Raw genomic sequence first — 17,362 nt, forward strand, 5'->3', positions numbered from 1 at the left:
CAAATGGGGCAGTGAGGATGTCTTTAAAGCAGCTGCACTCAGGCTCCATGCAGTTGTCTTCAGCGAAAACCTTATGTAATAACTCTTAATGTGGGGGTGGACAGCTTATGGCTGTGGGTTACCTGCGGCTTCCCAGTCTCTTTTTTGTGGGTTGGGGGCGGAGGTGGGACCAGGTGACAGGGAATCATTACTGGTCTGCTGTGTCTTCTGGTGTGGTCCACAGAGGATTCCTGTGCCACCTTCCCCGCCTTAGGTCCCACAGGACACAGAGTCTTCTGTGTCCAGGGCAGCAACAATGTTCAGGTTACAGCTTGAGGTTGGGTGGTGATCTCAACTTAGATTTCTCCCTCGTTTTCCGAGTTCACCGCATTTCCACATCAGTTTGCATTTTTTTTTAAAAAAAAAAGCCCTCATGAAAACTCACCAGCAACTTAGTACACATTTCTCCCAATACAGTGGTACCTCAGGTTAAGTACTTAATTCGTTCTGGAGGTCTGTTCTTAACCTGAAGCACCCCTTTAGCTAATGGGGTCTCCTGCTGCTGCCGCGCCACCGGAGAGCGATTTCTGTTCTCATCCTGAAGCAAAGTTCTTAACCTGAAGCACTATTTCTGGGTTAGCGGAGTCTGTAACCTTAAGCGTGTGTAACCCAAGGTACCACTGTATACACATTTTTGTACATACTTTTGCCTCATGTAATGCATTATATATTGATTTGCTAATATGTGCATCATAATTCATGCATGCTTTCCCTGAACATACTGAGGAACTCCCATCATAAAATACAGTACAAATTATATAGTGGTGATCCAATTTGCATATTGATTTTAATAGTGCCAGTTTGGTAGGTTTGCATTAAAATGCAAACCAAATTGAACCACTTTTGTAAGAGGAAGCTGACTTCTGGTAGTGCATATAGTCCAATATTGTCTGCCCTAACTGGCAGTGTCTCACCACGGTTTCAGGCAGAGGTCATGTAGCTGGGACCATTTGCCTACCAAATGCAGTTCTTCTATAAAGAGACTTAAGGACATTAGTGTGGAATCTATGGTCATCCAGATACTTTGTTGTTGTTTAATTGTTTAGTCATGTCCGACTCTTCGTGACCCCATGGACCAGAGCACGCCAGGCACTCCTGTCTTCCACTGCCTCCCGCAGCTTGGTCAAATTCATGTTCGAAGCTTCGAGAACACTGTCCAATCATCTCGTCCTCTGTCGTCCCTTTCTCCTTGTGCCCTCCATCTTTCCCAACATCAGGGTCTTTTCCAGGGAGTCTTCTCTTCTCATGAGGTGGCCAAAGTATTGGCGCCTCAGCTTCAGGATCTGTCCTTCCAGTGAGCACTCAGGGCTGATTTCCTTCAGAATGGATAGGTTTGTTCTTCTTGCAGTCCATGGGACTCTCAAGAGTCTCCTCCAGCACCATAATTCAAAAGCATCAATTCTTTGGCGATCAGCCTTCTTTATGGTCCAGCTTTCACTTCCATACATCACTACTGGGAAAACCATAGCTTTTACTATATGGACCTTTGTCAAAATAAAAAAATTCCTTCCTGTAGCACCTTAAAGACCAACTAAGTTAGTTCTTGGTATAAGCTTTCGTGTGCATGCACACTTCTTAGATACTATCCAGATACTGTTGGACTTCAATTCCCATTGTCCCCAGCTATCATGGCAAATGGTCAGGGATGATGGCAGTTGTATTCCTGCAGTGTCTGGAGAGCCAGAGTTTTTCATCTCTGGTTAAGAAGGTCAGGGGTCAAGAACAATGAGCTCTTAATTTGTCCTGTTGCTTCAGGAAAGACTTGGGGTCCTTTCCAAGCCCACAATTCTATGAGGATCCATGGTCTACTGCATAACTTGTATCGCTCTCCTTGTGCAAGAAGGGGATGTCTTTGGGGGCTTAACAGTAGGTCAGATATGATGGTCCAGAGGCAAGTCAGTAGTCGAAGGGAAGTGAGCCAGGACATGTAGTTATATCCAATGCTGCTGTTGTGTCTGCACAGCAGACTTCCTTCACTTGGGCTTCTGGTGCCTTCTTTGAAGACATTTAGATCTTGGAAAAACCATTTTAAAACATCTTTGTTTTCTTGCATTCTTTCATTTGGTTGGCTTGTTCGTTTGCCTAATTAATAGTTCTCTTGCTGACTTTTCCAGCATGTGCATGAATCCTGAGGTTATTGGATTGGCTTTAGTTTTTATTGCCTTTAGTGTTTCTTATTGTAAGACATGGTGGAAAGGTGGAAATATAGGATATAAGTATTGTGAAAAATAAGCAAGATTATGATTGTTTGTTTGTTTATAAATTTATATGCCTCCTCCACATCAAGAGCCCACAGGGCGGTTGACAACCTAAAATGCAAAATACATAGTAATAGTAGAATAGGTGGCAGAAAATACCCCCCTTCTTAAAATAAAATATTGAGTGTACTTACAGGGGGTAACCCTATGACACTGATTGAGGACTTCTTCTGCTAGGGTTCAACATCTAGGTAGAAAGACCTGTATCTACACTGGAATCTAACACCTCTAGTATTCAATACAGGTATAGGTGAACCATTGGCCATCCATTGCTAAACTATGACTCCCATATCCCTGACCATCAGCCATGCTTGCAAGGGCTGATGGGAGTTGTAGTTCGACAACATCTGGAGGGCCAAAGGCTTAAAGTGGAAGGGTGGGGGAATCCAGTTCCCCTTTGCTTTCCTTGAAGGAAGGCAGGGGTTGACTTTCTTATATGTTTCCTTGATGTAGGCTGGAAACAGAGGGTTAAAATAATTTTGGACATTTTAACTTTTCCCCCCAGACACGTGCACAGAAAACCTTTCTCTTGATAAGCAAATGAGTAATTAAAAGTGCTCAGCAGATAGAGATGAATAAGCTAATAAAGCAGGCTTTGCAGTCATTCATTTTCATTAGCCAGAGAGAACGTGGAACTCCCCCTAAAGAGCTAAGTGACGCTGGAAGTTGGAGCAGATAAGAATCAAGGGTAACTGCACCTTTGTGTAGGACAATAGATCTCGTGAATAAGTGGCTTCCTCTCCAGGCTGCAAGCTCATACGGTTAACCAAAATTGTTGAGTAATTGTTCTGTGGTTGAGAACAAAATGCTGAATTAAACTGTTCCCAGCACAATAATTGTGTGATTACAGCATTTATGTTGCTGGCCAAAAGGAACAGTCATTAGGTTTGGAAGACTTACCAAAACCACAGGCACACAAAAAAATAAAAAATGCAAATTGCATGTAAATTATCCTCTAATACCTATAGCGGCTTAGAAATGGAGCTAGAAGTGAAATAGCTATGTATTTAAAGACTGGCAATCTGGAGGAGGAGGAAGAAGAAGAAAAATGGCTGTATATTCCAAGAACTATTTCAGTTTCCGGAAGAAAATATCAATATCAAAAGAGACTTAACTTTAATTATGCTGCGCTTTCCGAGCTTTTGCCTATGCTGCTACAGGTTTTTGAGAAAGAGAGGGACCCCTTCCATTGCATACCAATCAGATATTGTCTCAGAGTTCTAAAGGAGAATTCACTCCCGATTTCTGGACTGAGCCAAATTCAGAGCGAACTACTGGAAATAAGATGTAGGATACAAGCGTTCGAAAATATTGCCAAAATAAAATAAAAACCATCCGGTAATAAGGCTTTTTTGTTTTTGTTTTTGTTTTGTTTTAAGAAGGATAATAATGTTCCTTGTAACAAAGATGATTTCCTTCACCAGCACTGCTTGGAAAAGGCTAGCAAACAAACTCTTTGTCAATTGTTTCCTTTGTGCTTTTGTTCTGCTGCTATTGCCAGCAGGAACTAAAGAAGGAGGACGAGGAGGAGGAGGAGAAAAGAAGCACCAGGAATAATAGGCCAAACAGGGTTCAAGGCAGTCCCTAATTTTTGAGCTTGCAATTAAAGGCATAAAGGTTATGAAATGCATTTGAAGTTTTCTGCTACTATAAAAGACTGTGTTCTGTTTTAAAAAGAGATCCATATATCTGATGGGACAGCGGTTCCACAGAACATTTTCCTTGTTTAATCCTGAGTCTGCAAATATGGAGCAGTTATAAATGTGGGGTTGTTGTTTTTTTGTATGCAGCCCCCTCTCAACAATGTTCTAGTTGTATTCCTTACAACAGCTTTGTTGGGTAAAGGTAAAGGGGCCGCTGACCATTAGGTCCAGTCGTGGCCGACTCTGGGGTTGCGACGCTCATCTCGCTTTATTGGCCGAGGGAGCCGGCGTACAGCTTCCGGGTCATGGGGCCAGCATGACTAAGCCACTTCTGGCGAACCAGAGCAGCACACAGAAATGCCGTTTACCTTCCTGCCGGAGCGGTACCTATTTATCTACTTGCACTTTGATGTGCTTTCAAACTGCTAGGTTGGCAGGAGGAGGGACCGAGCAACGGGAGCTCACCCCGTCGCGGGGATTCGAACCGCCGACCTTCTGATCGGCAAGTCCTAGGCTCTGTGGTTTAACCCACAGCACCACCCGTGGGTCAGTGTTATTATCTGCACATTCCATGTGCAGGACAATGAAGCTGAGAGACAGTCAATTGACTCAGGCTACAGTAGGGAGTCCATTCGTTCCTAGTACTTACATGCAGCCTTTCAGGGCAAAGTCCTCTCAATTGATTTCATACAGATGCTGGATCATTTAGCTTCATAAACCTAGCAGAGCCTCTCACCCGGAGCAGTACCTGGTAAGGTATTGCCCCAGGTCTGGCCAAATGCCAGGTACGGAACCAAAATGGGCTGATCTGGGCCAATGCCATATTTGGTCAGATCCAGTTGAGACTGCCCTGGAATGCCCTTGCTCAGAATGGGTCAACCTAGAACAATTCAGGGCAGGGGCACCATCTTGTGGGGACCAAGCTACATTGCCCACCCCAATAATTTTTGGGGAGCCGGGCCTCCAATGTTCCAGAAAATCAGAGGGTGGAAGAGGCTGAGCACAGAGCCAACCATGGAGTGCAGCGCAGCTTCCATGGCTGGCTCCCGATGTGGCGACACAACATCACACATGTGTTGTGCGTGTTGTGCACATGACGGCACTCACACACTGCACGCAACTGCCCCACCCTAAGCTGTGGAGCAAGTTTGCACCTCCGATCTGGGGCTGTCAAAAGAGGGCAGCCTGATGGTGAAGTGAGTGGAGAGAAGGAGATCCACAGGTACCCTCCTTGAATTTCCTCCTCCTTCCTCCCTTCCTGACCATATGTTTAACTGGTCCATCGGAGTAAAGCCGCAGATAGCATGAGGCAGAGAGTGAACATTGCGACAGCAGCCTTCCTCCTCTTCTGACTGTTCTCTTTTGCTTTCTAAAACCGAGCAGTTGACCATGAAACTAAGTGCTCTTATAGAAACAAAGCACTCTTAAAGAGCAGTCAACCTAGCAGAGGTGGCTATCGGAGGCAAGCCTGAACAGCTGAACAGAGTCCCTGGGTAGCAATTAGAGGCTTTCTAGTACCAGGAGTAATTAATGCATTACACACACACACACACACACACACACACGTAGAGTATATTGTTGCCACTGCTTCTGCTTTTCCTTTCTGTTTGCCCACTCTAGTTAACAGTGAATTAAAAGAAAAATTGTATGGGAGCAATAATGCTCAATATAAAAATAATTGCAAAATGTGTCATCCTGAGGAAAGGATGGTATGAAACTGTTGTAACAACTAAAGTTGTGAAAAATGATGTTGTTGCATGCCAATCCTGCATTCAGTCTTGTTGGAATTAAATTAGATGGCCCTATTGCTAGATTTAAGGCATTAGTCTTAAAGGGGGTAAGTTTTCAACATTTTCTTTCCCTTTGAGTGACAGGCTATGCAAAACGTGGTTTACCATGCTATTATTTGACATTTGCCTGGCTGTAGTACAGCCTACTGTACAAAGCTGAGCGTCACTTCTAATGCTCCACCAACTTTTGCACATGCAAAACACTACTAAGCCTTAGGTTACGTAAATAGAATCCAACTTTTGCATCTTGCCCCACTGACCACTGCCATGTGGCCCTTGGAAGTTTGCTCATGCATGAATGTGGCCTTCAGGGTGAAAAAGGTGAGTGCAGAGCAGGGGTTTCTAAAAGGTGGCCTATGGTCCACCAATGGTTCTCAAACTTTGGTTGCCTGCCATGAGAAATGGGTTGCTGGAAGAGATAGACTTTTGGATTGATCCATCTGGGACCTTCTCAGGCAAATGATCCTAAGTTGTGGGTTGGAATTAAAAGAAGATCTTAGGTCTGAAGATGTTTAAACAGCCAGCATAGTCAGAAACTGAGAAGAGCTTTCCAATACGGAGGCAGCCACCACAGAGATTTGCTGAAATAGCCCTGGGGTGGCAGATCTTCTGTGTGTGCCAACCTTGAAGCTCAACGAGAGATCAAGGCAGGAATCTCGTGAACTACACTCAGCACAGCAAAGGATTTATGTGTGTGAGTGTGCATGGTGCACTTGTTTTTGGCATGGCTTCCTTTGAACGTCAACTTTCTGTGCCATACCCAAACCTGCTTTCCAGAGACCCTGGACTTTGAAATTAGTTTGCTTTGCTGCACTGGTGATGCTGGTGTATGCTCTTTGAGAAACCTAAATCCCACTTGAAAACACAGAACTGGTTCTTTGGCTCCTGACCCAACTACAGAACTCAAGCGCCGATGTTTCATAAAAGATTAAAATCTGCTCTGCCTCCAAGATAAAGTTAGTTGAGTGTGTTTTTCTTGATAGATGGATGGATATCACTTAAAGTGAAATGACTCGACTTAGACTTTTCTTTGTGTTTGTGCCAATACATCATGCAAAAACAGTGCTAACATTGAATTGCTGCCCACTGCGTACTATTAGATAACCTCTCATTCTTGCCCACCCGCCTACACGTTAATTAAAGCAAACACTGCTATAACTACTTGTCAAGAAAATGGGGGGGGGGGGAGAAAAGATACTGGAAGGAAAGGAAAACATTTTAAAATGATAATAATGATAATGCAACAAGAACAACAACAGAACAACAATATTAGGATTCTTTCCAAAGGATCTTATAATGTTATAGACTGGAAATAAAGAATAAGACTTGTTACTTAAAACAACATGGGGGGGTGGAATCAGCTGAAAGATAAATGATAGGCAAAAAGCTATGAACATGAAATGATAATTTGCAGGGTAAAGTTTGAATCACTAAGTTGACTCTGCTGTCAGTATCAATGAAATCAGTCTGATGAGCTGATGTGCAGGTGGGGAAAAGAACTGCCATGCAAAACTCGTGGGTTAAATTTGAGGGGGGGGGTTCTGTAGAAAAGAAGTCCGCTCGCCTTTTTCAGTGGGTGGTGCGGCAGCCAGGCATCCGGGCCCCTGCAGTGATCTGGCGTGAGGGCGGGGTGTAGACACCCCCTTCGTCCCATCCAGGCCAGTCACCAGCACTGGGTGGGGCTATGCCCTGTGAGGCCTCGCTGGCCAATCAGCACCAGTAGGGAGCGTGGCTGTGGGAAATTTAACCGTGGCACAGCTGGAGGGGCTCTCCTCTCTTGCCCTTTTGCCGGATCTCATTAAGGGTATCCTGTTAAAGGGATCCAGGGGTGTGGAGCCTAGGACATGTGCTAGGGCCATTCCATGACCCCAATGGGAAACCCTCGGGTGCCCCTATTTGATATAAATCATAGGGCTCCCCCTATTGGTGGCTTATCCTTATGGACTCTCTGCAGATGGGCAGGAGTTCAGATATAGCCTGGCTTCATCCAATGCCTAAGCCAAACCGCTCACATCTGTAACCAGTAAAGCTGTGGCCTATTTGAACCCATAAACCAAAATACTCGTGTCCATGTGTTTATTAATCACTAGGGAACTGCGGGTCACGGGGCTTTGGCACGCAAATACATTCGGTTCAGATTTAGGTTTCGCAAGGAGTGCCTATTTAATTGGTTAGACTCCACCTGAAATAGTCATTGCTTCTCCCAAGGAATCCTTGGAAGGGTAGTGTGTTAAGGATGCTAAGAGCTGCTGCAAGACCCCTGCTTCCTTCATTGAGCCAATGTTGGTGCCCGGCTATTTTGTGCCCTAGGCAAGGCTAACCACTTGCATGCACACGCACACAAAAACTTGCTAACTTCAATTTTCAAAAACAGGTGCCTTGTAGTCATAGAAATCACTAAAAAATGATTGCCAAGTACTTGCTGTTACACTGTGTATTATTTGTTTATTTAGCATTACCTGGCGTTTCTAGAAGGTAGAATGAAAATTCTTTGGTTTTCCGAAAGCAATTCATGCGCTTCTCCATTAAAAGTAGACTTGCCAAGCTAAGAGTTCTCTAATCACTAAAATAAATCTAGGTTTGAATTCCTCACACCCAAAGACATATTTTTAAAACCCCTCACTTAAGAAATATGCAAAAACCAAGTTTCACCCTCTAAAATGACATGCCCTAATGCCAGGAGTTGAGCCTGCGATTTTCCGAATGCAGATCATATGTTCTACCACTGAGCTATGGGCCTTCCCTATAAAAGATTGGCAGTCAGTTTATTTGTTTTAAGAACTGTGGGAAGTAATCCATGTAGCTCAGTGATAGCCAAACTTGGCCCTCCAGCTGTTTTGGGACTACAACTCCCATCGTCCCTAGCTAACAGGACCAGTGGTCAGGGATGGTGGGAACTGTAGTCCCAAAACAGCTGGAGGGCCAAGTTTGGCCATCACTGATGTAGCTGGTCCGATGGAGGAACTTGGCAGCTGCCTTTTGTATTAAAGTTTCCAGGAAGCTTTTAGAGACAGCCCCACATAGAACTCAATGGAAGCCACTTGCTTATAGAGGAAGAGGTTAAACCAACCTTCAATTCCAGTAGGGATTCCCATATTTGGGGATGCAATAGGAGGCAGCGTGCCGCTTTAAGCATAAAAAAGCATTATTTTTATTTCTCCCCAGAGATGTGGATGAGCATCCTGATCTTTCAGCAGCCCCCCGTTGTAAATAATGTATTTATCACATCAATGCCAAAATCTTCCCGGCATCTTTAAGAACCGAAACAATGTTCCACAGAGCATTAGGCGGCCTTTCCAGCTCGGGAAATTATCCGGCACATTCTCCGTTGAAAAGCAGAAAGCGCCCACCATCGAGCAATCTCACACCTGTTTTCCTTTCCCTGACAAATGTTTCATTGACTCTCTTACCACTGCGGTGCTCCGCAAAGCCCGCAGCTTATCAGTCGCTGCATTAAACAAGCATCTGGAAGCTGTACGTTCCATCATACGCTGTGCGGGAACATCAGTTATTAATGAAACGATCACAGATTTTTCTCCCACCTCCACTTCCGAAGAAACGTTTCGGAGGAATTCTTCCGTAGTATTAATAGCTACACATTTGGGAGCAAATTCCTCCTATCCGTCTCTGTGTTATATTAAACTGCGCGGCAGAGCCGTGTTCATCTTTTAGAGCAAAAGACCCTTTCAGTAGACTTCTCCATTAGGGCAAATGGGTCATTGTCCTCCCAGTGCTCTCAGCCAGCCCCTGCTTGTCTGCCTTCTTATTTGCAACCCATCCGGGGGTGTCAGCTGCCTCCTCCTTAGTCTCAGTGTTGCCCTTGCAGAACTCAGTAGAGTGGAAGATGGGAACTTAGCTAGAAATAATGGGCTCCACCTGTCATTGACTCCTGCTCCATTAGCTCCACCCAATGTTGGTCTATCAGCCTTCTACTCTTCCCACCCCAAGGGGCACCGTCCACCACTAGACCCTTTCCATCATTAGGGTTTAGAATGATTGGGAATTTGCTGAGACCTGTTCTCCCTCGGGGGGGGGGCACCATCAAGAGTCCACCTGTGTCTGTTGCAACTTGTAACCACTAGGGAGGGACAAATAGGTCTAGATCAAGGGTGGCCAACTCCCAAGAGACTGTGATCTACTCACAGAGTTAAAAACTGGCAGTGATCTACCCCTTTTTACAGGGTTCAGGTAAAAGTTGAAGAGCTTTTTTAGGGAGGAAGAGGGCCCATTTTGGGGGGGGGTTCAGGTCAAAGTTGAAGAGCTTGTTTTAGGGAGGAAGAGGGCCCATTTTGGGGGGTTCAGGTCAAAGTTGAAGAGGTTTTTTTAGGGAGGAGGAAAGCCCCATTTTGGGGGAGTGAAGGGCAAAAATGATGAGCTTTTTTTAAGGGAAGCCAAAGTTCTTGAGCTTCTGGGGGGTGGCAGTGATCTACCCATGATCTACCGCAAATGTCCAGTAATCTACTGGTAGATCACGATCTACCTGTTGGGCGTGCCTGGTCTAGGTAAATGGCTTTTGCATGCATTCACCAGTAATCGGGAAATACCAATTCTGGTTGCAACTCTAGCTGTATTGTGTATGTCGTAGAATCATAGAAGTGTAGAACTGGAAGGTATCTCCAAGGGTCATTAAATCTGACCCCCTGCAATGCAGGAATCTCAACTAGAGCATCCTTGACAGATGGCCATCCAACCTCTACTTAAAAACCCCCAAGGAAGGAGAGTCCATCAGCTTTTGAGGGAGTCTGTTGTATTTGCTTCTCATGGACCCTGGATTACCTGATACGAGTCTGGGGCTGGTGAAATAACACGTGACATGATGGGCAAAGACTGAAACTCAAATGGCTTCTGTGGGGATCTTATCCAAAAATTTCAGTGTGCTACTTCCACTGATGCCTCTGGATACCAGCTGTAGGTGAGCAGAGTGCTGTTATGCTCATGTTCAGTTTGCAGGCTTCCCACATGCATCTGGTTGGCCACGGTGAGAACAGGATGCTGGACTAGGTGAGATATTGACCTGATCCAGCAGGTCTCTTGTTATGAGAGTCAGCTGCCTGCACACCAAGGATTCAGACTCAATTTATTGGCCCTCATCCAGTCCACCTCTGCATTAAGACACTTGCCCAGGGCTTCCACTGCCTCTCCCTGTTCAAATGTTATGGAGAAGTAGAGCTGTGTGTCATCAGCATAACAATGGAACTGCCCTCCAAGACACCTGATGACTCTTCCCAGTGGATGGTTGTTTGGTTGTTAGAGACAAAATAGCACCTGGTGGAACCAGGTAGATAATTACCAGGGAGTAACTATCCACCGTGGGTGGCGCTGTGGGTTAAACCACAGAGCCTAGGACTTGCTGATCAGAAGGTCAGTGGTTTGAATCCCCACGGCGGGGTGAGCTCCTGTTGCTCAGTCCCAGCTGCTGCCAACCTAGCAGTTCAAAAGCACGTCAAAGTGCAAGTAGATAAATAGGCACCACTCTGGCGGGAAGGTAAACACCGTTTCCATGCGCTGCTCTGGTTCGCCAGAAGCGGCTTAGTCATGCTGGCCACATGACCCGGAAGCTGTACGCCGGCTCCCTCGGCCAATAAAGCAAGATGAGCGCTGCAACCCCAGAGTCATCCACGACTGGACCTAATGGTCAGAGGTCCCTTTACCTTTACCTTTAACTATCCACCAATTCTGCTCTTTGGACTGAACCATGTAGGTAGGAATGAAAGTGTAGTTTTTGCCTTCAGTACCCATACCACAGTTGATCCAGGAGCTACTAAGAGTTTGCGTAATTGTAAGAGGGTCACACTTCTACTCAATACTGGTCATCCTTCAGGGTGACCAAGGCTGATCCACTAGCCAGGTCTCAACCCAGACTGAGGTGGATCCAGCTAATCTGTTTCATTCAGATTAGCCACCCTCTCCTCCACCTTTGTCACCCCCTTCCCCCAGAATAGGGTATTGGCAATTCTCCAGTGAGTGCTACACTCCATTGGGTCCAAGCTGGGCTTTTTAAGGAGTGGCCACATATATGCCAAGATTTGCATCTATCTCTGATTGGAAGTTCTTAGTGGTCCTAAAGAAACTCTTAAATCTAGGATCCCCAAGTCAGTCCACAAGTCAGTAGATCTGTTTGAGAGGTGAGGGGGGGGAGAAAAGGAATTGGGTGTATACATAATTCTGTATAAACATATCTGAAAAATATGTTGTTTTAGCTAAAAAGGGGGGATCTAGGTTTTTTGCGTTTGTCGTTTTCCACATCTGTAACCTAGCAACAAGTAAACAAACCCGGCTGAAAGCTCTACCTCCTCCCCTGCGAAAAAAATAAATACAGCATTTAGGACAAAATCAGCCGGCTTCTGCATTCAGTTCACATTTCATCCTCCTGTAATATTTTGATAAAAATAAAATTACCTGGGCACTTATTTACTTTAGAAAGGAAATGGAGCACAGGTATTAAAACTCTCTTTCTCCCTCGCCCTACATTCCAGATTGGAACAAAAATTACATTGTTTTGACTGAGTTATTTCGGTCTCTACGCAACCCATCCTCACCTTTCTGCTTTCCTTACCTCCATTACTCAGCTAAGTTTTGTCATCTGAAGCCAGGAGGCTTTTAATTTATTTATTTTTTTCAAACCCCCCCCCTTCTTTTTTCTTCTTTTTGCATTTGTACCAGGAGGTGGAAATTCTGTATGAGAAAACGTGATGGTGCCTTTATTTATTTTTTATAAAATAAAAAACCTTGTTTTTCTAATGGCTTCCTTCCCAAACAGGGACACATGAGTACAGTGCGTTTGTTAGCGTATCCAGAAGTCACTTGAAATCGAGTGCTGACTTGTGTTACCTTGTGGGCTTGGCAGAGGCTATGCATGAGATTGTGTGTGTGTGTGTGTGTGTGTGTGTGTGTCTGCATGTGTGTGTGTGTGTGTGTTGCTTTAGTTTATATTAGCCCTGGAGGCAGAGTTAACACTTGAAATGGGACAAGAGTATTTGCAGTCATCAGAGAACTTTCCAGTCGGCTTCAATAACATCACTCTGGGTTTTTTTCTCTTTTTTTGTAGGGTTTTTTTTTTTTTGGCAGCAAAGCCTTCAGTGGAACCATCTGTCTCTCTATTAGTGTTTTGAGTTCTGTTTTGAAGCTTCTTTGCTTGGCAAAGTCACTTTCATCCTTGGAACCTTTTTTTTTTTAAAGTTCCATGGCTCTCTGCCGAAGAATGCAATGCGAAAATTCCACTCGGCTGTTCATTTTTGTTTCTAAAAGGAGAACGGAGTTTCTTTGTGATTTTTAAAAAGAAAAACGAAATATCGATTCAAGGCAGGGATGGGATTATTCCAGGGCGTTAAAAATAATAATAAATTGTGGGGCGTGTGCGTTGTTTGTTAGCTGAATTAGAATAACAACAGGGGCACCAGTGGAAAAGGAGAAGTCGCTTGAGTTAGGAATTAGTGGTGGAATCTTCCTTCCTTGGTGCATGGGAAACAAAACAGTGCACTTCTCTGTGTGAGACCCAGTGCAGTGCAGTGCAGTGCAGTCTGCGACCAGCAAGTGTTCTGCGGTAGTTGCACATTGTCGCTGCCCCAAACTCCTGAGGATGATACTTGCTTCAGCTTCCCAAAGTGTGCCCTATGCACCAAACAATGCTTCCATGTAGAATTGTAGTGTTGCCAGTCAACCAGCCAGCCATGCCCTTTCCCAGGATACCCCATTACTTTCCAACACACAGGTCCCAGTACCACAAACTCAACATACCACTGGACCACTAAGCATGGTCAGGCCTCTTCCAACTCCATTTTCCCCCCTCTTCATTTTCTTCCCTAAAGGCACTTCGGTATTTATGCAGACTTTTTGGGTTCCCCTGTGCTCACCCTCTCGGTTCACTATTAGAAGGGAGTAAATGGCAATTGAATCATGGAATTGTGGATCTGGAAGGGACCACCAGGGTCATCTATTTCAACCCCCTGCAAAGTAGGAACCTTGGTCGAACGTGGGGCGCGAACCCACAACCCTGAGATTAATAAGAGTCTCACGCTCTGCCAGCTAAGCTATCCCCTATCTTCCTGTGTGGTGAGGAGCCAGCAGAGAGGTGGGGGGTGGCATTGCTGACCTGGCTTTCCAGTGCAAAATGTCACTGTTAGTTGCAGAGGGGAGGGATGCAAGGCAGCAAGGTGCTGGTGCAGCAGCAGGAATCTGTACTGCACTGAGTTCCTCTTTGCCCTCTCGGGAACTGACAGTAATGCCCAGTGTTGGGAGCCAGCTCAGGATTTCATCCCTGTTGTGTGCAACCCCACCAGCCTCTACTGCTTTCATGTCAGGGTTGTGTTTATAATTGTGCAGTGCCGTGGCAGGTGAGCGAGGCACTTTGGGCTTCAGTGGAGTCACTCCACATGTGATCGTAGTAAGATTGTGCCTTGGTGGTCCAGAAGCCACTGATTCATTGGTCTGCGTGAATTGTTTACTGATGCCCCCAGATACCAAAACCTTCAGCGAGCCTTCAGCCATTCTCAAGGCGGGTGGGGGAAACTTGCATGCTCAGCTGAACTCGTTAATAAAGGTTCACTACTTAGATAGTAGGGATGCGGGTGGCGCTGTGGTCTAAACCACTGAGCCTTGGGCTTGCCGATCAGAAGGTCGGTGATTCGAGTCCCCGCAACGGGGTGAGCTTCCGTTGCTCAGTCCCAGCTCCTGCCAACCTAGCAGTTCGAAAGCACACTCCAAAGTGCAAGTAGATTAATAGGTACCGCTCTGGCGGGAAGGTGAACGGCGTTTCCGTGCACTACTCTGGTTTCAGTGTTCCGTTGCACCAGAAGCAGTTTAGTCAATCTGGCCACATGAGCCGGAAAAACTGTCTGCGGACAAACACCGGCTCCCTCGGCCTGTAAAGCGAGATGAGCGCTGCAACCCCAGAGTTGTCTGCGACTGGACTTAACCCTTTTTTTACTTAGATAATGTAAGATTAGGGATGGGCGAGAAATTTGGTTCAGTTCACATTTAAAGGTGGGCCTAGTTTGTACTTTCTGGAACAATAGCGTACATGAAAATGCAGTCGTGGTTCAAAATTTGCCCTTCTCCAAATTTTGCAAGACTGTTCTTCAGCCTTATAATGCTACCAACAATGCACATTCTAGTAGTGTAAAAAGCATAAGTTAGTGCAAATAACATGCAAAATGCATTATATTAGAAGAACCTGCATTTCCAAAATGTGTATGTTAGGCAACAAAATGTCTAAATTAGCTGAAATTTGCACTAAGAGGCAGGAGAATTTTCATGAAGACTTTTTTTTAATCGCAAAGTAATTTGGGAATCTGGAGAACTACATTTAAGATGGGGGAAATGGAAAACTAATAGAACCTGTTATTGTCAGATTTGCCCGATCCTACATTTGTTTGTGTGTGTGTGTGTGTGTGTGTGTGTGAGAGAGAGAGAGAGAGAGAGAGAGAGAGAGATTTTGTTTCAGGAAGACACCGCATACAGATCTTTGTGATGCTAGTGTTGTATACCTCTAACTCAGGATAAAATTTCATGCATCTGAAGAACTGAACAGTACTCCAAAAGGGTTTATCATGCCATAATAAATGTGATAGCCCTTAAGACGTTCTCTGCAACAGACAAACATTGTTTGCCCCTCTGGAGAATGCATTTCTTATTTATTTCCTAATAAATAAGTTCCACCTGAATGTGGACCTTCATTAACGCCAATTGAAAGACATGCCTCAGACTAATTTGGGGATATAAGTCCCATGATCTCCTGGTCATTGATATTCTACGCAACCAGCTACATTTCCTAGAGGCCAGCGGAGGTCCTGTCTTCTTCATAGCAATACACCAGACACTGGAGAAGGGAAAGAAAGAGAGAGAGAGAGAGAGAGAGAGAGAGAGAGAGAGAGAGAGAGACCTCAGTTCCATGCAGTGGTTTTCTGCTTGAGTATTGCCATGGCCAGAGATGTGGGGGAGTGTTTGATGGCTCATGGGGGCAGTGGCGTATTTCCAAGCAACTTGGAAATGTGGGGAAGCAACATCTTATTTCAGAAGCAACCGGACAGCAGATCTTCCCCACCTCTAGACTTTTTGCCAGCTGGGGGCATCCAAGTTGGAGTAGGACAATGTCATAATTGGCTGGTAGTCTGCATTTGTGGTGGGTCATCATTTCATATGACCCTGTAGCTCTGCAAATGAGCCTCTGAACCAGATCTTGTCACTGTTTGAGAGCTTCAGATTTCATCTAATGGAAGGGAGTGGGCAGTGAATTGTAATCTGTGAGGTCTGGAATGCAGAAAAGAACAGGCCCTGCTTCCTGCCTTCCCATTCACATGCAGAAAGTTTTCTCTATTACACAGCCATCCTGGTATTGGTAAGCCAATTAGCACATAAGGTAAAGGTAAAAGGACCCCTGACCATTAGGTCCAGTCGTGACCGACTCTGGGGTTGCGACGCTCATCTCGCTTTATTGGCTGAGGGAGCCGGCATTTGTCCACAGACAGCTTCCGGGTCATGTGGCCAGGATGACTAAGCCGCTTCTGGCGAACCAGAGCAGCGCACGGAAACGCCGTTTACCTTCCCGCTGGAGCGGTACCTATTTATCTACTTGCACTTTGTGCTTTCGAACTGCTAGGTTGGCAGGAACAGGGACTGAGCAACGGGAGCTCACCCCGTCGCAGGGATTCGAACCGCCGACCTTCTGATCGGCAAGTCCTAGGCTCTGTGGTTTAACCCACAGCGCCACCTGCGCACATACAGAGCAATAAAAAATTACCGTATTATTATTATTTACAAGTGTTCATTCCACATTTGCAAGGACTCAGTACTTCATTTTGGCAGTGGCTACTCTTTGGAACTCCCTTCCCAATAATATTAGGCACCAAAACTGCATTGGTTTTGCCAGCAGCTAAAAAAAATTAAAAATCAACAATCCTAAGCATGCAATTTCAACATGTATTAAGATGGCTGATTTTATTTCTCTTTTAAAATGCAGTGTTAACGTGTTTCTAATGTTTGTTTTCATCAGCATTTTGAAGGTATGCATTAGGTTGTCCTTCATAAACCGCTTAGAGGTTTATTACTATTATTATTATTATTATTATTATTATTATTATTATTATGTGGTATACAAATATTCAGTGCATAGACTGCTCTCTTTTGCGCTGGATTCATTGTAGGCCACCACTGTCCTGTTGAAAATTTACCATTAAGGAGAACCCCGATTTCTGGTTTGATTTTCCTTCTCCTGTTCAGCAGGTCCAAGGTCAGCTGCCGCCATTAATGATTCCAGTATTCCCTCCAGACCAGCGGACTCTAGCAGCAGCAGCACAACAGGGATTCCTCCTTCCTCCTGGTTTCAGCTACAAGGCAGGCTGCAGTAAGTCTAGTCAACTCCCCCCCCCCCCCGCTCGCTGGGGTGCAAGCAGAGGATTAATGTTTTAATGAGGCTGAGCAAGAGACGTTGTAGCATGATGGCCAAAAATGTGTCTTCTGAACCAGGAAGCTTCTGGCTCAATTGCCAGTTCAGAATTTCACACAGGGACCTCACCTCAGTCTCCATGTATTCAAGATCCTGTCTGCACAGGGCTCTGCGTAGAGACACCCGAACAAACTCAGACTCCCCTGGTACATGATCTGTACCCTCCATTTTCCCCCATGCTCAGAGCCT

General features: G+C 45.2%; 1 protein-coding gene across 9 annotated transcripts in view; it reads left to right on the top strand.

Moving 5' to 3' along the window:
• SOX5 (SRY-box transcription factor 5) overlaps window positions 1–17,362 on the top strand; it is a 783,822-nt gene that overhangs the window by 630,475 nt on the left and 135,985 nt on the right. For 7 of the 9 annotated variants that reach the window (XM_082238845.1, XM_082238846.1, XM_082238847.1 and 4 more), the window contains one exon: window positions 16,948–17,071. In XM_082238845.1, coding sequence (XP_082094971.1) covers window positions 16,948–17,071 — 124 coding nt within the window. The remainder of the gene's footprint in view (window positions 1–16,947; window positions 17,072–17,362) is intronic. The other 2 variants (XM_082238844.1, XM_082238849.1) reach the window with 1 other exon arrangement.

Source organism: Podarcis vaucheri, assembly GCF_965113315.1.
Source record: "Podarcis vaucheri genome assembly, chromosome: 10".
In the NCBI taxonomy this organism is placed as follows: Eukaryota; Metazoa; Chordata; class Lepidosauria; order Squamata; family Lacertidae; genus Podarcis; species Podarcis vaucheri.